The sequence below is a fragment of the Paroedura picta genome, chromosome 1 (assembly GCF_049243985.1).
Source record: "Paroedura picta isolate Pp20150507F chromosome 1, Ppicta_v3.0, whole genome shotgun sequence".
NCBI classification, from domain to species: Eukaryota; Metazoa; Chordata; class Lepidosauria; order Squamata; family Gekkonidae; genus Paroedura; species Paroedura picta.
Genome location: NC_135369.1, coordinates 45,875,011 through 45,895,742, shown reverse-complemented (window position 1 = coordinate 45,895,742; position 20,732 = coordinate 45,875,011). Strand labels below are relative to the sequence as shown.

At 43.0% G+C, this 20,732-nt stretch overlaps 1 protein-coding gene across 3 annotated transcripts in view; it reads right to left on the bottom strand.

The window, feature by feature from the left end:
* Positions 1–4,086: 4,086 nt before the first annotated feature.
* STPG4 (sperm-tail PG-rich repeat containing 4) overlaps positions 4,087–20,732 on the bottom strand; it is a 41,401-nt gene continuing 24,755 nt past the window's right edge. For 2 of the 3 annotated variants that reach the window (XM_077336927.1, XM_077336935.1), the window contains exons 6-7: positions 7,972–8,076; positions 4,087–4,233 (exon numbers count right to left, since the gene is read on the bottom strand). In XM_077336927.1, the coding sequence (XP_077193042.1) occupies positions 4,117–4,233; positions 7,972–8,076 (222 nt within the window). In that variant the 3' untranslated portion in view covers positions 4,087–4,116. Of the gene's footprint in view, positions 4,234–6,720; positions 6,820–7,971; positions 8,077–20,732 lie in introns of all 3 variants that reach the window. The other variant, XR_013230952.1, reaches the window with a different exon arrangement.

Genomic DNA, 20,732 nt, shown 5'->3' with positions numbered 1-20,732 from the left:
GAAATGTAACAGCCCTTCTGGACACAGTTGATATTAAGTAGACTGGCAATACAATAGTTATAAGGAGCACAAAATGACTGCACCTTTATTTTAAAGGTCTGTTCTTAAGTTTTCCTTGGATAATGATCAAATATCCTGGGAGACTTTGAGCTCACTTATCAGTTCGTTATCTGCTTCCTGATGGATTTCTTTGCTGACTGAAGTTCTCGGTTAACAGGGAGAAGATGTACAGAAAGGAGTTCTGAGAGCAATTGATTAGTGTGAAACTTATGAGTGTGTGTAAAAGGAGATCAAGGGCACAGCTCATTGATACTAGATCTTCTGTTCTTTTGCAATTATATTTAGACTAGAAATAAAGCCCGCTGTGGTGATAATACAGCGGGCGCTAGAACCATGGCCCCCCATGGCGGAGCATGGGGGGCCTTCTCCCGGCTGCTTGTGAGGTTGCTCCAGCGGCCGGGAGAAGGCGGAGCGCCCCCCCCAGCGGCGAGCATTAGCGGCCTTTTCCCGGCCGCTCCAGGTGGGGTTCCCGCCCCCACACCCAGGAGCATGGCTGGAGGAGGAGGACCCCGGCCGGAGGACTCACCATGTGGCCTGCCAGTTCAGTCTGCACAGTGAGTCTCCAGCCGGGGGAAGCAGCCAATCGGGCCTGGCTGCTTGGGCCTGGCTGGACACTCGGAGTTTTTATCCCGGACACGGCCCGCCCTAACTCCTCCCAGACAGCCCTTGCCCTTTTATTTAATCCACTCTGCAGGAGCGGTTTAAAGATTATAGTTAGATTCAGACTGATTACAATATGCATAACTGCATCCTGTCCAAACATTCTTTAAAACAACCCTCCTCCCTTTTGACTAGGATGAAAGGACTGAGTGATCCATTTCTACTCATGTTTGATTGACTCTCATAATGTTACACCCTGAAAATCTTGTTGCAACATGGCTACCCTTCAACATGGCTACCCTCCAAAACTATTTTAGATTATAAATTATTCAAATCATATAATCTATAACTGAAAAACAAAAACCTTTTTTTTTAAATAAAAAGATTAGGTTGTGTCAGATACACACCTTTGCTTCCTTCGTTTTTCCTCACTCTCACCCTTCTATTGTTCTTTTTTCTCCTGAAAAGATGATCTCAAATACCAGAAACAAATATCATCTACTATATTGCTACCTTCAACTTCATTATTATATCTATATGTAGGGTTGCCAGGTCCCTCTTGGCAACTGGCAGGGGATGAGGGACTTACCAGGAACAGGAGGAAGGCCCAGCTTACATTGAAGTGACATGTCCACATCAGGTCACATCAGAAGTGCCATCATCACACAGTGACATTGGGCCAACACTCTCATATTTGGGCAAAAACTGTATAGCAAATCTGGCTTCTACCACAGAATGTCGCTCCAGTGTTTCTACATAACTTACGCCAGGTCATGTCATAAGTTATGTAGACATGTTGCTGCAATGTCAATTGGGCCTCATTCTTTTTCCAGGTAAATCCCCCACCGCTGACCAGCTGATTGGTGATTGGGAGGTGAGGCCTGGCAACAAGGAACCCTCCCCACCTTCACAGTGGGTCTTGAAACCTTATCTATATGTATTCCTAAAAAAACTCTGACAAGTTGATTAATTTTGTAAATGGACTTTCATCCAAAGTTAGTTAACACTGCTGCTACTTAGCATAAACTATCAATGTATTGACTTGTTTCCTGTTTTGATTTCTCCAGCTTCTGTGATTCTCATTACTATTACAAAAAACCTCAAGGCATGCATTGATTTAAACAAATCAACATCACATTAGAAGAGCCACTTCTGTGTGAACTCCACTACTCTTAGCCTTTGTGATTGATAGACTATATATCATATTAATCTATGAAGTTTTTAAGATTTGGGAGGAACTAATATTAAGGATCCAAGAACATATGAGCCAGTTAAATAATATTTATCCTAAGCAATTTTGCAGGTATCTGGAGCCTGGGCTTGGCCAGAAAAATGCCTTTGGCATGACTGAAAGGGATCTCAGGCCTTTATCTGTTGCTCACCATGATGGCCTTCTGTGGAACCAGCTCCAGCCCAGAACCACCATATACTTTATCATCTGCTAAGGAGGTATACTGAGGTCTACAGAGTATTGTTTGTATTTAAATCTTAATTTATGTGCACTTAATTCTGTACACTATTTTGAATGTCCATGGTGAGAGGAAGATATGGTAGAAATACTGAAATAAATCTGTTTTAATTCTATTCTTTTAAAGAAACACGCTTTATCATAATATACTTTAGCTTTCCTTCTTTAGATCCCCAGTTTTGAAAAAAGTATCCCTTTTTCAAAATATTTTAAGGAAAATTATTATGACCTCCAAGCTTCCGCCTGAGCTGGAAATTTGAGAGGAATGGTTCCCAACAAGATGCATCTGGTGACCACCAATGTATGCCTTGACATCCATTTGCTTCTTTAATGGGACTCTTACCTAAAACATTCTTGGCTTTCTTCCACCTCCTTGGAGCAGAAGGTACTTCAGAAGACTCCTTAGGGCAGCCTTTTTCAACATTTTGACTATGAAGGAGTCCCTGAAATAATCGTTGAGGCTTTGAGGAGCTCCAAAAGTGATGTCAGCTGACCAAGGCTTCCTGTCACATCCTCCATGCTCCTGGAAGGGACATTTCACTGGAAGTGACATCATCACCTGTGTTAGCAGACAGGCTCAAGGAGGATGAGGGGGAGAGATTCAGGAGGTGGTTTAAGGCAGGAGTAGGTGTGCAGGCTCTGCCCCTGCCCAGGTACAGAAATCACAAGAGAACTCATGCTCGGGAGGGGCAAATTGAAGTAGGTGGTTCTCTAGTTTGTGGCCGAGTCCAGTAAGGCAGGAGGTGAATGAACATGAACCCCTCTGGAGCTGCTGCAGACCCCCAGGTCCACGGATCCCCTGGTTTGGAATCCCTGCCATAGAGCAACACTTTTAGGACTGCAGGGAACATTCAGAAATAGCAGCCATAGGAGATGCCACCACAACGGCAGCCATTCTGTGGTGGTGCCCACTATACCTTCTCAACTGACAGGCACAACTAGCTCAAAATCCCCTACTTTAGAGGCAGACCTAACATTACAAAGCCCATAAAATTGAATTGACAGTCCAATATATTTTAGCATCTCACATCAATTTAATAAAACTTATAATAGGGATTGCAAAACAGCAATCACAAATATAACATTGTAAATGAACCTGCATAGCAATATAGACAGTCTTTAATTACCATAAATGAAAAATGCTCATCTTTTAAAGTAACTATCGTTTTAATTTAAAAAGCCTAGACATTTCCTGCATTCTACCGCTGTGTCCCTCCCTGGCCTGCAAAATAAATTCCTTTGAACAGTTATAAAATGTTTTTGCTTTCAGTCTATGTCTATTAAAAGGTCTGAAATTCTACTACGAGCACAGCACTAATATCTTTATACCACCTGTTGTAGAGCCACTATTGATTTCTGTGCCACTACTCTTGAAAAAGATGGTTTTGCATGACAGAGAATGTTTTGACTGACTGGACGGGTTGGATTGAGGATGGAAAACGATATGTCAGGAAAAGACTAGCAATACGTTGTCCTACATAAGAAGGGGGGATGTGAAAGCTGATCTTTCACATTATTTAGCAAACTGTTTTCGTTTCCTATGCAGATCTTGTATCTTACCAGTGTTGTTCTCAATTTTCTTTGGAGCAAATTCAGGGACATTGTATCAACTTCATATGAAAGACCATGAAACCTGGTACCCTTGAACTGGATCATGACCCCAATCCAACTGCTACCAAACGACAGCAGCATTATTTCCTATCTCCTTACTAAACAGAGCAAAGACAGTTGATAAATGCAAGGAGCTGTGGATAATGACAACAGGAATGAAGAATCCATGATACCAACAGCGATCCAGTAATTAGGACTTAGGAAGCTGAGTAAACAAAATAGCAGTGACGTAACACAAGAGCATCATAACCCATTTCAAAGCACACGAATGAAAAGAAGCAGATCTGCCTTTGTGTAGGGAGGTATGACAACACCAGGGATACAGGAAATCAGAATCAGGGCTCATAGACAGTAGAATACTGGCAACAGTGTCTATTCTAAATCTCATGGATATTGCTGAAGAAGATACTGTGCTCTCGACCTAGGCTGGCAATTGTTCTCGGTTGTTTTGGAGTCTGTCTTGTAGGCCAGTAAGTTCCTGGACCAGGTACTTTCTAAAAGAAACAAGATAACCAGATAAAATAAAGTATGTTTGCATGGCACATAGCAAAGCAGTGCAGGGGGCTGCAAAACTCAAATAGCTCTGAGAACTTCTAAATGTTTACTGGGAGAGGGGGGCGTTCTTGTTACTATTTTCATTCAGTGCTTTCTCCCAGACTGTTACCGTATGGAGGATGCAAAGCTGTGCTGCCGCCTAGTTTTTGGTCTGGGGCTAGTTGCCCTGAGTCTTCCCACTACTGCATGGAAGCCTTTGCCCTGCGACCCTCCTGCCTGCCCCAGATTTTCACTACTGCACGAGGTAGCCAATGGACAGGAAGTGGAAACTTCCTGGCATTCGTTTAGGTCATCACTCATTGTGACATGGCAAGAACTTCCCAATCGCCTTCCAGTGCCATTTGCAGGTATTTGGAGTTGGTCCTAAACCCTCCAAGTCTGAAATTGGTTTTTTTTTATTACCAGGATTGTGTTGTAAATGCAAAACCATTACAACACACACAAGTGGATTTTTAAAAAGTGCTGTATTATCATGCCATCCCCCCCCCCGCCCCAAACATACACATGCAGAGTGTCTCCATGAGGGAGTTGCTATTTTATTACTTTGGAATCGTGTTGTAACGTGATTGGATTTGTTTTTTAAAGGTTGCGAGGGACGGAAGTGATGATCGGAGGGAGGCTAGGAGCAATACCACAACTGGGGACAGCTCAGATTTTCTGCAGACACATGGCTCAGGCCCAACATATGCCCCATTGAAGCCCAAGGCAAAAAAGGAAACATGGATTTATCTGTTTTCCCTTGTCACGGACCAACTGAGGGCCTGAGTTGCACCAGGCCTTGGACCGCCCCGCTTCTGTTTGGAAGCAGAAATTAGCCCTGATCCCCATCAGGCAGTGAGGCCAGCCAAATCCCTCGTGCGGAAGCAGTCTCTGTCCATTCTTTGCTATCTCCCCCTCTCTTTCCAATGCCCTACAATGCACTCTTCTTTCTCTTCTTCACCACCACTGGCATGTCTTTGAATTTCTCTCTGTTAGCTCTCCCTCTTTCTTTGAATCACCTCCAGGTTGTTCTCAATTACTGATGTAAGTGATTTTGTAATATATTTAATGTTTTAAGTACTTTTGCTGTCAGTCATTCAAGACATGTTCTATGAACAACAACTGGAATAAATAACCCCAATTCATTCATAAATGACAGTACCCACAAGGTTATATAGAAATCCAAGCAGAACGGCCAAATTATCACTACGTTCCACCCACAACTGCTCCATAATGTTCGCTCTATTTCAGAGAAAACAAAGTTTATATTTTTGTCAGAATAAATGGGGGGGGGGGATACAAGAGCCAATCAAGCCATGAATAGAATATGTGTGACATCATTAGGATATTCCTCTTTATACTGAGAAAACAAAGTTGGTCTAACCAGTAACTGTTGTTCATCAAGTGGCCTTGTATATAGGAACCACGGTTGTGCCACAGAGATCCTGTCCTCTAAAAGCTCTCTAGAATGTTCAGAGATCTCAGCCCCCTCACAGGTAGCTCCTTCTCATACAACTGACATATGACAGTATAGGATAATCACTTCTCCCCTCAGTCGTTTTTTGCTATCATGGAGGGAACTTAAGAGCGCAAGGATCCCACAACAATGATGCAGTATGGTCTAAATAAAAAACTAGTGACCTATAAACATCTGGCATGTGTACAGTTCATTCTTTGTCTGATGTTGGGGAGGGGGAAAAAAGCTGTCAGCACGTTCTCCCAAGATGACCCCCCCCCCAGGCAACAAATTACTATTCTAGGAATAGATAATTTCTTCCAGGGTGTGTGTGTGTGACTGCACATTGGTGGAACTGAGGGACAATTTCTGAAGGGACCTCATGAAGAATCAGGCAAAGGGGATCACCATAGTAGTTGAGGCCATGAGGTCTAGGAACCTCTGTATGGAACTTCTTGGCTTTGACTCTTCAGTTTGAAATTGGACTCGCTCTCTGGCTATTTTGCAACCATGGCTTTGGACATTCCTTTCAGTGCAATCCCCTTGGCTGCAAGAAGCTCTGGATTCAGTAAAGCCTGCACCCAACAGCTGTTCCTGCTCTAGTCTTCCCTCTTGACTCAGCACCATGCTGTGACAACATACCTGACCATACCAGGCAGCACACAGTGTATCCACCACATGAATCTGTGATATGTCATATGGCATTTAGTTGCTGCTTTCTGAGGTTGAAACTATCCACAACTTAATGTTCCTCTGAAAGTAATTTTTTTAACGATGTAGTCATCCTTTCCCACAGGAACATTTGGTAGCCTCCCATAATGGCATTCAAGTTTGCCATGTGCAAAGTTAGGACTGACAAAAGTTTAGATCTTGCAGACAAGGCCATTACGCTTACATCCCTCTTGGCAGAATGGTGAGGAATAGGGCCTGGAGCATTGCTTGGCTGGGATGAAAATGAAATCTCAGTCCTCCTCTAAGACCTTGTACATACTGTCAATTTTCTTGGCAGTAGGGAAGACCGATCCTGGTTTGGTCCTGATAGATTTGGATATGTCCAGCAATCTCTGCAGCATCAAGACAATGATTAAACCTGTATCGGGTGGAGAAAGGACCTTTCAAAATGGGATTAGATGTAGTCAGTCCTGAGCAGAGGACATTTATATTAGCCATTAAGATTAATTGTTTGGAACAGAGATGGAGATCTTTGGTTAGAGAAATAGATGATGGGTCCTCAGTACATTCATTGGGTGATGGTTCAAAGGCATTGGTACCGCCTAAGAGCCTCTTGTGGTGCAGCGTGGTAAGGCAGCAGGTATGCAGTCTGAAAGCTCTGCCCATGAGGCTGGGAGTTCAATCCCAGCAGCCAGCTCAAGGTTGACTCAGCCTTCCATCCTTCCGAGGTCGGTAAAATGAGTACCCAGCTTGCTGGGGGGTAAACGGTAATGACTGGGGAAGGCACTGGCAAACCACCCCGTATTGAGTCTGCCATGAAAACGCTAGAGGGCATCACCCCAAGGGTCAGACATGACTCGGTGCTTGCACAGGGGATACCTTTACTGCCTGAGAATGGAGGCTTTTCCTTGTCCAATTCTGAGGGGCTCAGCTCTATAGAAGGGGCCTGATCTTTCCCCAGAGCCACTAAATCCTTCTCCCAAGGAGAATTTGGAGTGAACTGCTTGCAAAGAGAGCAGGAAGAAAGGTTGTGGGCTTTGCCCAGGCATAGAAGACAGAAGAAAGTAACAATATCCTTTCTCCACAGAGGCAAAGAAAGGACTGGGGTAAGGAGCTCACTCCGCCCTGTCATGTGTCAGCTGGATGGGAAGGAGCCAGCCTATGAGAGGGAGGGACTGAGTGCTCTGAACCTTCTAGAGAGCTTTCAGAATAAAAGATCTCCACTGCAGACTTTTGCAAATCTGGTCCCATTTCTTTCTGCTCAGAAGGCACAAAGATGAAGAAAAATTCCTGTATGGAAGCTGCCTGCTTTTGTTGTTTCGATTCCATTGACCAGAGCTCTGGATGACAGAAAGTATCTCGGGAGTAGATATTTGCCTCCTTTAATCTCCACAAATAAAATAGCAAGAGACTTCATTATTAAAGGCAGTTGAAACTTCAGGGGCTTGGCACACCACTGAAAGGTACAGAATCTCACAGGCCCCTCAGAGGCTAAGGCAATGCCCTGTAATTAGAAGAAGCCAGAATACATACTATATTAGTTCATAATCATGTTTCATGTTATACTCACGGTATGGGCTGGTAACAACCGTGATACTTTTGAGACAAAGCATGACCGAATAGGTGGAGGCAGGCTTTCCCTTATTTCATAGTCACCTGGTCCTGGACCTTCTTTCTGCAATACAGAAAAGGTTACATACATTTGCTTGTCTCCACAAAATACATACCATTTATTATGCCCACATGGTTGTGTCATTGATGCTGCTTTATTGGCTGTGAAGTATCAGGACTCAAGTTTGCAGAAGACCTGAACCATTTTTATAATGTGCAAAGAGCTGAAGTAGAAAATGGCACTCTGGATTTTCAGTGCCCATGGAGAAGATCTGCTGGTGGCTCTTTGGCAAAGTACGTGTTTTGCATATAGGCTTACCAGTCTCAGTTGGGGCCTGAAATCTGTTTGTCATGGCCAGACACCGAAATCAAGTGACTGGTCCGCTTTGTACTGCAAAATATGACCAGTAAATGTGAATCATATTTTGCATTTAGTTCCATGTAGCTGTTTACTTTTGACTTCATAGTTGGGTCCCCATGGTCTGTAGGGATGAATGGCTTTCCCATGGCAAGTTGCCCCTCCCTGGTCAAAATTCCTTGGAAAATGCTAGACTTGGTATCAATTAGAGGATTATAAACATTGTGCCAACTTTTCCACATCAATTGGACTGCTGAGGAACCCACATATAGCAGAAGATGGAACTCTGAATGTTGCAGAGGATTCTGGGAAAGTTTTTCCTCCTTTGTATGTGTCACTCAAGGAAGGGCATGAAAAAGATTAAAACCAAATTGTATGTAACAGGTTGGGGTGAAAGGTAGGTCATGGGTATGAAAACATTGAAGAGTGCAGCCCTGGAATACACTGAACTATTCCTTGTAGCTATGTCTCAAGGATGTTTGTCTACCATTACAGATCTTCTTGTTGAGGAAGCAACCATGGAATGACAAGAGCCGATTGGTACAGACAACCAGTACTACTTCTTTCACTGTGCTCCACAAAGGCAGAAATTATATATCCTTTAGTCTCAGAAGATCTGAATGATTTAGATTGATTCTGACAGATTTCCAGGCCCCAAAGTAATTACAGGATATATCAGTCTTATCTTTCAAAGAGAAACAAACACATCTTTTAATGTATGAGCCACTGACAAAGAACATGAGCCATTGCTTTGAAACCAAATCATTTACACCAGTCCATTTGTTTCCCATCAATCTCAGACACAAGTGGCACGAACTCATCAAGCAATGCTACTATGTTATTGTTATAAAGCCAAGAAAAATCCATCTATTTATATCCAGTAGGTAGGTTAATATCTGTCTATTCCCCCTCCCCCACTCACGTGTTAGCATCTGTCATGTTCCTTCAAGCATTAAAATGATGCTTTTTAATACATTTGAAATTGTGTGACATCTCCCATGGGGTTGTGTGTGTGTTTTCCGTGTGGCAAATATAATAATTTTATTTTTCCAACCTGCCTTTCCCTGCCAGCTCCATTTTGTTTTGTGCACAGGAAAGGTTTAAGAGGTTAGACGCTTGCACTGATCTCTGGGAATTTCACTCAGCCATAACAAAGTGACATTAGGAACAGAGGACGTTAAGAAAACGCTCAGCGACAGCCTGTAGAAGATTTAGGGTCTTTTCACAACCCACATAGGCTTCATTTCAACTAAAGTATCATGAGACATATATAGTAAAAAAAAAATTACCATATGACTATGGAAGCCCATGTTGGCCTATCTTCTATATACATAACATTGTGACTGTATACCGACAAAATGCTGAAGATTCCGAAGCCTCCTATTGGTGGAATCTCCCCCCCCCTCAGGGCCAATTGATGTAGGCCTCAAGTTTTTCATCTCCATAACAACCTGTGTGGGAGCCTCAAATGTTTCTTTTACACAACACCCCTGTCCACCCTCCAAAGCAGCCATTTCTGCCTGGGGAGCTGATCTTTATAGTCTGGAGATGAGCTCTAATTCCAGATCTCCAGACCCCACCTGGAGGTTGGTTAACCCTGGGTTGGAAATATTCCCTGAGGTTTGGAGGTGGAGACTAAAAATGGCACAATGCCTCAGAGTCCACCCTTCAAAGCAGCAATTTTTGCCTGCACAGCTGATCTTTACAATGTAGAGATGAGCAACAATTGTAGAGACAAAGGTAGAGGCATTCCTTACCACCAGCAGTTGGGGTGCAAACAGACAGACAGACCAACTAAATAGTAGAGATGATGACAGAGGCTTGCAGGCTGGGGTTGGGGTGGAGTGGCACAGGTGTGTCCCACCTGGGCTGAAGGCTCTGGTCAGCCCTTACCAGCAACACTTTTTTTTTTTTTACACAGACCAGCAACGGTCCCGGCAAGTCTGGAAAGTACAGGAAGATCTAAACAATGAATATTTAGACCCTGTAAATGTACATGGTGAACAAGCAACTGGCTGGAGAGACATCGGGGCTGAAGTAACTTTGCTGAAGCCTGGCCTGATAAATAAAAATCACTATTTACCATAAAGGTCCTATGAAATAGAAGGCTTAAGTGGCCCAGAATTTCAAGTGGACTTGGTAGTTTGCATACAAAAGATTTAATGGAAAGTAGACAGTGAGACTTTGGGGAAAACTAGGAGCCATTCCACACCCGGAAAATATAGTAAAAGGCTTACCTTTTGCTGATACTATTTTAATTTAAATTTTTTTCTCGTTTTACATGGTGTCGTCAACACCCAGCGTCCCAGCAGCAAACCGGCAGCTACATCCTCCATTTTAAAGCGCTAGTTGGGGGAATCCACAAAAGTGGATTTCCCCAACAATGTATCCCTAGCCAGAGGAGAGGAACCAGCAACCACATGCTAAGGAAATGTGTGGTGGTAAAGTAGTGCTATCTCCGCCTCCAGTGCCCACCCTCACACCCACATTTTTTTCTTTTCTTTTTTTGAAGCAAACTGCCTGGAGCAATGAATACGCATTAAATCATCCCCCACCAGTTAATTTCCTCACCAGTTAACACACAAAGCAAGCCTCTCTACCCCCCCCCCCAAAAAAACCCCCCCAAACAAACCAGGAACAAGATTACTTTTTTAAAGCTTCGTCTTATAATTCCAAAAGGGTTGGCAGTAAAATAAGTACTACGCATCTCTGATTAGATGCATAGGCATAGCAATGGAGAAGTTTTGCTATAAAAAAATATCTTGCATCACAGGCCCTTTGAAACATGGAGAAAGGTGATTCGGCTGCCTGGCTTGATTGACAGGCAGAGGAGAGTTGCTTGTATAGCGCGTTGCTTTCTTCCACCATTTCAAGCAGGCGTACAGAGTGCCAAGAAGCGCGAGAAGGCAGCAGACGAAATTGAGAGAGCCAGGAGGTGAGGAATGGATGGAGGCCTGATTTTTTTCTAGCGTTATGCCATTGCACTGGCATAACACTATTTTTTTGTAATGTGCAGAATGGCCCTAGGTTTTCCAGTTTTTTTAGGCCACAATATGGCTTTGTGGACAACAGGAATTGTAGTTGCCAGCAGTAGGCCTCAGGCTACAGAAGGGCAGATATCATCAGCCAAGCAACAAACTGTTAGCTAAGCCCAGTAAAAACAAAGTTTGGAAGTGGGACTTCAAAAGGGTACAATGCTTCAGTCCACCCTCCAAATCAGCCATTTCTGCCTGGGGAGCTGATCTTTATAGTCTAGAGATAAGCAGTAATTCCAGGAGATTCCCAGGCCAGACGTGGAGGTTGGCTATCCCTGGGTTGGAAATATCCCTTGAGGTTTGAAAGTGGGGCCTCAAAGGGTATAATGCCTCCACATCCATCCAACAGGCCACATAGTGCCCTCGGTCTACTTCAGGTCAAGAAAACATTGCAGAGAGGAGGTAACGCTGCCTGATAGGTGTAGGTGCATGTTCTGGAATTCCACATTTCCTAGGTGTGCATGAATCTGTCTTGGATCAGGACTGTTGTGTGCAGAAAGATCTCCTCTTAGGGTTGCCATCTACCAAGTGAGGAACAAAACCCACACCAAACTATGAGCTAATGCCTGTTGCACTACAGCACACAACAGGCTTTACTACTAGTAAAAATATAATACAGTGAAACAGGAATTAGGAATATAACATAAACAAAAACATACATCCAAAAATGGTTGAACACATAAGGCTACCTCATACTGTTGGTCCAGCGAACCCAGTATTGTGTACTATAACCAACAATGTGATCTTCCCCAGGTCTCATGAAGAGGCTTTCTCAACCTTGATTTGATCCAGAGAGGCTGAAGATCAAACCTGATACCACTGCATAAAGGTAGAAGATATGGTAGAATAGAAATCCCTGAAGGAACAAATGAACTAACGAATAAGCTTCTTTCCTGAAACCAATCCTGGCTTGTTCAATTATCAACCAACACCAGAAATGTATAAAGCAACAGGTCTATGTCAATTGTGTCATATCAAACCGAATGAAACACACTAGCCATGTACTGTGTCCTACCAAGTACATGACAATCCTCTACCCAGTACTGAAAAAAGGCTGCCATATAGAGAATGGAGCAGAGTTGTTCTCTCTTGCCCCGGAAGGACGGACCAGAACCAATGGCATGAAACTAATTAATTAATTTAATTAATTAATAATAAATTAATGCAAAAGAAATTCCATCTAAACATCCGGAAGAAGTTCCTGAAAGAGCAGTTTCTCAGTGGAACAGACTTCCTTAGGAGGTTGTGGGTTCTCCATCTTTGGAAATTTTTAAACAGAGGTTGAATAGCTATCTGATGAAGAGGCTAATTCTGTGAAGATTCAAGGGGGTGGCAGGTTACAATGGATAAGCTATAGGGTTGTGAGTGTCCTGCATAGTGCAGGGGGTTAGACTAGATGACCCAGGAGGTTCCTTCCAACTCTATGATTCTATGATTGTATAATTCTACATCTGCCCATTTCCTTCAGCTGGGAGAAGGTCACCTCATCAAGCTCTTAAGGGTGTTTCAACAGAGGTCTCAGTGGACCTCTTCAAGTAATTATCCCCCACTGAGAAAATATCTATTGTATTCAAGGAACATTAACATTCTTCTGTATTAGGACCTTATTCCACTTCCCTTAAGCCAAACCAATAATAATAATAATAATAATAATAATAATAATAATAATAATAATAATAATAATAAATAATTAGTATGATAATATCCTGCTTTTCCCCAATAAATGTGAGTCAGTGGAGGTGACACTGATTAAAAACAAATATCATTCCAATTCTCAGATGTATCAAAGAGAAGCAGAATAACTGAGGCACTCCTACAGAAAAGATGCTCCCTGTGCAGAAGAGGATCTTAAATATATAACTTGTAGGTAGGTTCCTATGGATATGGACCCCGCTGGTATGTTTCTCTGTGGGGTGCACCTGAGGGCAGCACCGTTTGCAGGAATGCATCTTACTCATATTTCTCCACTGTGTCCCTGCATTATGGAGGTCTTCCCTCCAAACACATCCTCTTTATCTCTCTCTCTCACACACACACGTATAATGACAGGCATTTTGTTAGCAACGCAAGAAACAAGAAGTGCCCAAGTACCTTCAGAGCAAGAGCAGCCAACCAATCTCAGGCTTCGATGGCAAAATATGCACGATTTGGATGCTGCTGCTTGGGGACAAGAAAACTTGAAGATGCCAGTTACAGCTCATTTGCTGCAAAATACTGGACAGCAGCTGTATCAATAACTCATTTAAGAAGCTCTTGTTTACATGGAACCTCTCTTCTGTCACAGAAGGCCACCTGGCACAAGGACATTAATGAGATCCTCCAGGATTTTCAAATAAAAGGTTAAGATCTATTTAAAAGCCAAAGAACATCCTTGGAGAATTGGCGTTACACACAATCCTTTGCTATACTTGCAAAATACATGCTGCGGGGATTTGCTTTATCTGACCTCCACTGTAACTCTTCAGAAGGGCCAACCTGATTAGAAAGAAGGGAAAGGCTGCTCTTTAAATCCAAATCCCCCCTTTCTTAGTGACTGCAGAGTTGACATAGCTGACATCTGAAAGTTAACAAGGAAGTCAAAGGGGGCTAGAGACAGTTTCATCCCAAACAGCAAGAACAGATTCAGGGGGGATATTCATTGTTGTTGTCTTAAAGCTATGTAACCATAAATGTCTAAAAGTCAAAAGGGCAGAAGAGAAATAGAAATCATTTCTGTTCACTGGTATTTTTTTAAACATCTGAAGAAAAGCAGAAATAATACAGCAAGGAAAATCACGCAAACCACTGGTCTGAAAACCATTATATTACAGTCAGTGGCAATTCAGCAGGGACCAACTATCCTGCATTAGCACTAAGGCTGGGACCGGAAGCATACCTACCAGAAAGTAAGCCTAAAAATAGAATCGTTTATGACATGTTTCAAAGAGAGACAGCCCTCCTCCATTACTGTGTGTACACAAACAGCCACCATTGCTTCTGGTCAACCAAGTTCTGCAAGTTTTAGAAACCATACAAAATCTGCCATGCTAGAGGTCAAAAGGGGGGATGAGTATCCACACCAGAAGTAGCAACTGTTCTTTCAAACTGCTTTCAGATCTTTTTAAAATGAATGTATTCTGTAAAAATATTTTCTTATGTACATACACAGTAATGCAATGAAGCTCCTTTTGCTGTGGAGGCCACTGGTACTGAAGCCACTTTTTAAAAATCTACACATTCAATCAAATCTGCAGTGGCCAATCAGACGTTCAGCTGAGCAAAAGCCTCACTGGCTTCACTGCTTTCTAAAAACCTTTGGTGGGCACCAGGAAAGGTGTCGGGGGCACCATGCTGAAGACCCCTGGTTTATGGAATTTCATGCCTGAGACAGGTTTTTGTTGTCTAATTCTCTAGTCCTTGTCCTAATGTATAATTCATTGGATGTCCTATGGTGCCTGATTGCATTTTTTATTTCTTCCCCCTTGTGGCTTAATTCCTTGTATCCACCAACCTCCCTGGGTTCCTCACCACCAGGCAAGCAGTGTTCTTTTCACAGCATGCAGATTTGGTAGCTAATTTGAGCAAAATGCTTTTTCTGTTCTGCCCGTGTAATACATGCATGAATCACCAGCAGAAGGCTGTCACCTCTGCTCACCAACATGTGCTAGATGCTCAGAAACCATAACACTTTCCCCCTCTGTCTTTTGTAGTACAGGATGTTCTACTTGGGTGGACTACTTCATTGGAAAAGATATAGGAGTGGGTGATGATGTGATAGTTCCTTCACACCACACAATCGCAGACAGGCATCTGCTAATGAGGAAGCTGCATAACAAGGACACGTTTGAGGCCTTTTGGTACACTGCTGGTCTGCAGATGTGTTTTTCCTGCTGTCATCTTGATAGATTTCTACGTAGCTAAATCCACTTCCATTGATCTAGCCACTTGCATTGTGTGGAGTCAGCTTTAATGAGTGTTCTGCTTGGGCTAGTTGAGAACGATGACATGTTCCCTCCAGTAGTTAAGCATCCTCTACTGCTCAATGAGGGCCATCTAGGATGTTAACCGTTAAAATAAAACTGCATAAAATGATAAAACATAGCACTAAAACAATTAAGAACGTAAGAACACATGAAGAACCCTGCTGGATCAGACCAATAGTCTATCTAGTCCAGCATCCTGCCTGATACAATGGCCAATAGAATAACAAGGAACCTATCCAAGGTAATATTCTTGTTCTAACAGTATATATTCAATTTTAATGCATTTTTTAATATAATCAACTATAATGGTTTCTAGATAAATTCCGTTTTCAATATATTTTCTTCAGTGGTTGAGTCCTCCAATATAAGATTGTTGTAACAATAGTAAAAGTTAGTCAGTGTGGAAAAATCCTACAGTATTTCCTTATACTAGTGTTTTAATAATATCAATAGGTCATTAGCTCAAAGGTAAGGTAAATGTAAAGGTATCCCCTGTGCAAGCACAGAGTCATATCTGACCCTTGGGGTGATGCCCTCCAGCGTTTTCATGGCAGATTCAATACGGGGTGGTTTGCCAGTGCCTTCCCCAATCATTACCGTTTACCCCCCAGCAAGCTGGGTACTCATTTTACCGACCTCGGAAGGATGGAAGGCTGAGTCAACCTTGAGCCGGCTGCTGGGATTGAACTCCCAGCCTCATGGGCAGAGCTTTCAGACATTTCTGCTGCCTTACCACTCTGCGCCACAAGAGGCTCCTAGCTCAAAGGTAATGTTAGTCAAAAAATGGTCTATTCCCATGGCCATCACTAAATTCTCTGGCAATCAATTCCCTGTTTTGATCACTCTCTGTGTAAAGAAGTATTTCCTTTTTAATGTCATGAATATACTGCTATGCCTTCAAATTCTAGTATTTTGGAAGAGAGAGAAAAAACATTTCTACCCCATGAATGATTTGCTAAAATTCTATCATGGGCCCTTGTAATTGATTCTTTTCTAAATCCCTGACTGTTCAGCCTTCCCTCAAAGGGAAGGTGCTTCGACCCCCCAAACCACATTGGTTGCCCTCCTTTATACTTTTTCCAGCTTTTCAATGTCCTTTTTTTGAGATATGGTGATCAGAACTGTCCACAGTATTCCAAGTGAGGCTACACCATAAATCTATACAGAAATCATATCATGTCAGCCATTTTATGTTCAACCCCTGTCCTAATAATGCCTAACATAGAGCTTGTAATTTTCACTGGCACAGCTCACTGGATTGACACTGTCATTGAGTTACCCATTAGGGCCCCAAGATCTTTTCTCCTCTCAGTCCTAGCAAGTTTTTTTGGGGGGTGGGGGGGAGTCCCAATGTGCATTGCCTTACCAGCGTTGAACTTCATTTGTCACATTGTCACCCACTCACCCAATTTGTAAAGATCCTCTTAGAGCTCTTTCACCATCTTGAATTTTTGTGTCATCTGCAAACTTGGCCACTACACTACACACTCTTAGTGCAGACCATTTATGAAAATATTAAATCGTACCGGCCCCAATACCAATCCTTGTGGGACCCCACTGTTTACTTCCCACCACTGTGAGAACTGTCAGTCTTCAAGCAAAGGTTGGAATGAACTGTCCATTGATTCCTGCTCTTTGATTCTTGTCATTTAACCAATTTTTAATCCATAGGAGAACTCGCCCTGCTTATCCCATGAGCACTAAATTCACTCAGGAGTCTTTGGTGAGTTATCTTGTCAAAAACCTTTTGAAAGTCCAAAATAATGCTTGTCAGGTCACTGTTGCTTACTCGCTGTCTCAAACAGCTTCAAAAGGTCCAATTAAAAAAAATGAAAACTACAACTAAAATGCATGCCAAAAACATAAAATAATAATAAAATCATAGAGCAGGAAGGAAAGATCACTGAGGGAACACCAAACCAAAGCAAAAGTTGGCTGAGTACAGTGACAAGAAGGTATGAAGATCTTGGGGAGAGAGTGCCATTGTTTCAGTGCCACCACTGGAAATGTACTTTTTTCTGTCTTCACCTGCTTTATCACACAAGGCAAAGGTGCTGAAGCTGGGCACGAGAAGATGACCGAAGCCATAGAGTGCTTTAAAGATCAACACCAGACCTTGAATTGGACTCATAAAGAAACTGGGAGCCAGTTTAGCTGTGTCAAGACCAGAGTGACAGTCCATAGGGTTGTCAGACATACTGCTTTGGTGAGATACCTGCCACCTGCAGCCTCTGCTCCCTGCCACCACTTTGTAGCGTGACAGGGGAAATAATGGGAGGGGAACTATAAAACCATAGAGAGGATCCTGTAGTGTCATTCTGACGCAAGGAGAATATCACTTCTGGGTTTCTGCCAGAAGCAATGTTGTGCCATTGGAGCAGTGCCTATGTTCTTGCCTAGCCCCCCCCCCCCCAGCTCCCAGCAGTTGCCAGTCCAGAAGGGACCTAGGATTGCCAGCCCAGTGCTGGTGAGCCTAGGTCCATACAACTCACTCTATTCAACATTCTGGCTGCTGCCCTCTGTACCAACTGAAGTTTCTAAGCACTTTTCAAGGGCAGTCTCACATGGAACACATTGCAATACTAGAACCTGGATGTTACCATCTAGGCATGGCCTAAAGTGGCTAGATCTTTTCTTTTCAGGAAAGGCCACAGATGGCTAACCAGTCAAAGCTGATAAAAAGCACTCCTTGTTACAGCTGCCAGCCAAGAGGAGTACCGCCATATCCAGAAGAGGGGTTACCTTGAAGCTTGAGTCAGACCTTCCATTTACCAATGGCACTTGCATCTTGTTGAGATTAAATTTCTGTTTATTAGCCCACACCCATCCCAATTGCCTCCAGGCACTCTTTAAGGACACTGATGGAACTTAGTTAGCTAAGCTGTGTGTGTGTGTGGATGCAACCTTCTGGTATCAGGTGGGCAACCCCTCCAAAAAAAAAAAAAACCCAGAAAGTAATGCATTGGAGGGACTTTTTGAAGTGGGAGCTTTGAGCTACTGTTTCTGTTTAGCACAAGGATAGCCCTCCACCCCCTTGCTAAATCACGCTGTGTGAAGGCACGCAAAGCAGATTGAATATTCCACAGAATCATAGAATTGGAAGGGGTCACACAAGCCATCTAGTCCAAGCTCCTGCTCAATGCGGAATCAGCCTAAAACATCCAGGATTTCTCCCTTTCATCACTAAACTTGCAAGTCTTCAGTGCTCTGATGCAATATGTCAAACATCTGGTACAATATGCAGCAGCTGGAAAAGGTTGTCACTGGAGATGACCTCCAGAAGTATAACTGCATTTCAGTCACATTCATCTCTTATTGATCTTACTTCCCCCATTCCCACTGGCAAAGCTTACAGTGTAAGGTCCTCAGGGCAGTGAACTCCCTCGTTTGCTAATGTTGTAAACTGCTATTAAAATAACACTAAACCAGCCACTTTTGCCTCATTATTTGGGCCTTTCCTCTTCTTCTCTCTCGTGTTCTGCCCCTAAAACCTGCTTTGCCCCAGCCTCCATATCCTCCTCAAACAAAAGAAAACCTTACTGACTGCTCTGTAAATTAGAATCTGTGATGGGAAAGCAGCATGAACCCAAACAATTACTGACAAATATGAAATGCTACGTTCATACTACATAATGTGTCTCCTTGGTGCAAAACTAAAGTGTGCAAAGCTCACATTGCTTGCTACAGCATCAAGTAATATACAAGGTCTTCCAGATAATTTTGACCGTGCCAAAATGACAGTGTTGGGGACATGACTGATTTGTCTTTAGGGAAGATTTGTATGGTCTAAGCCCTCTTTTCAGCATTTTCAGGAGCAAGCCATTCATCAAGATTATGATGGGGTGACTCATACGCTCTCCAGCTGATACACTTGCTTAATGTTGATGACAAGATCTCAATACTTCCTCATAGTCTCTGCTCCTGAATTCTGGATATTATTAACTGGAGATACAGAGCCATCAATAATGTCAGCCAGCCTGCTGTTTCTGTCTGCATCTGGTTGCTCACAATCAACAGATCTATCCAGTAGGAGAGTCATGACCCTATCTATATATCTTATAACTAGAATTCTCAAGCAGTTTGTGAAAGCTGAAACTTCTCATAATATGGATTCTCTCGCTCAATAATGGCTTCAATAGATTTCTGCTGTATAGCTCTGGCACAGCTTTAACTGTTGCTATGTACTGACTCTGAGATTATCCTAGATAGTGGTTAGAATACTCCAAACTGTGAATTAGGGCTGCCAGCCTCCAAACGGGACTTTCTGATGTCCCAGAGTTACAATTGACCTCCATACTACAGGGCTCAGTTAAGCTGGAGAAAATGGCTGCTTCATTATTTATTATTAGAATAATAGAATCATAGAATCATAGAATCATAGAGTTGGAAGGGGCCATACAGGCCATCTAGTCCAACCCCCTGCTCAACGCAGGATCAGCCCTAAGCATCCTAAAGCATCCAAGAAAAGTGTGTATCCAACCTTTGCTTGAAGACTGCCAGTGAGGGGGAGCTCACCACCTCCTTAGGCAGCCTATTCCACTGCTGAACTACTCTGACTGTGAAAAATTTTTTCCTGATATCTAGCCTATATCGTTGTACTTGAAGTTTAAACCCATTACTGTGTGTCCTCTTCTCTGCAGCCAACTGAAACAGCATCCTGCCCTCCTCCAAGTGACAACCTTTCAAATACTTAAAGAGGGCTATCATGTCCCCTCTCAACCTCCTTTTCTCCAGGCTGAACATTCCCAAGTCCCTCAACCTATCTTCATAGGGCTTGGTCCCTTGGCCCCAGATCATCTTCGTCGCTCTCCTCTGTACCCTTTCAATTATATCTACGTCCTTCTTGAAGTGAGGCCTCCAGAACTGCACACAGTACTCCAAGTGTGGTCTGACCAGTGCCGTATACAATGGGACTATGACATCTTGTGATTTTGATGTGATGCCTCTGTTGATACAGCCCAAATTGGCATTTGCCTTTTTTACCGCTGCATCATACTGCCTGCTCATGTTTAGTTTACAATCCACAAGTACCCCAAGGTCTCATTCACACACAGTGTTACCTAGAAGTGTATCCCCCATCCAGTAGGCATGCTTTTCATTTTTCTGACCCAGATGCAGAACTTTACACTTATCTTTATTAAATTGCTTCTTGTTCTCATTTGCCCATTTTTCCATTGTGTTCAGATCTCGTTGAACTCTGTCTCTATCTTCCGGAGTATTTGCCAGTCCTCCCAATTTGGAGTCATCTGCAAACTTGATGAGTAGTCCCTCCACCCCCTCATCTAGATCATTAATAAATAGGTTAAAAAGTACCGGGCCAAGCACCGAGCCCTGAGGTACCCCGCTACTCACCTCTCTCCAGTCT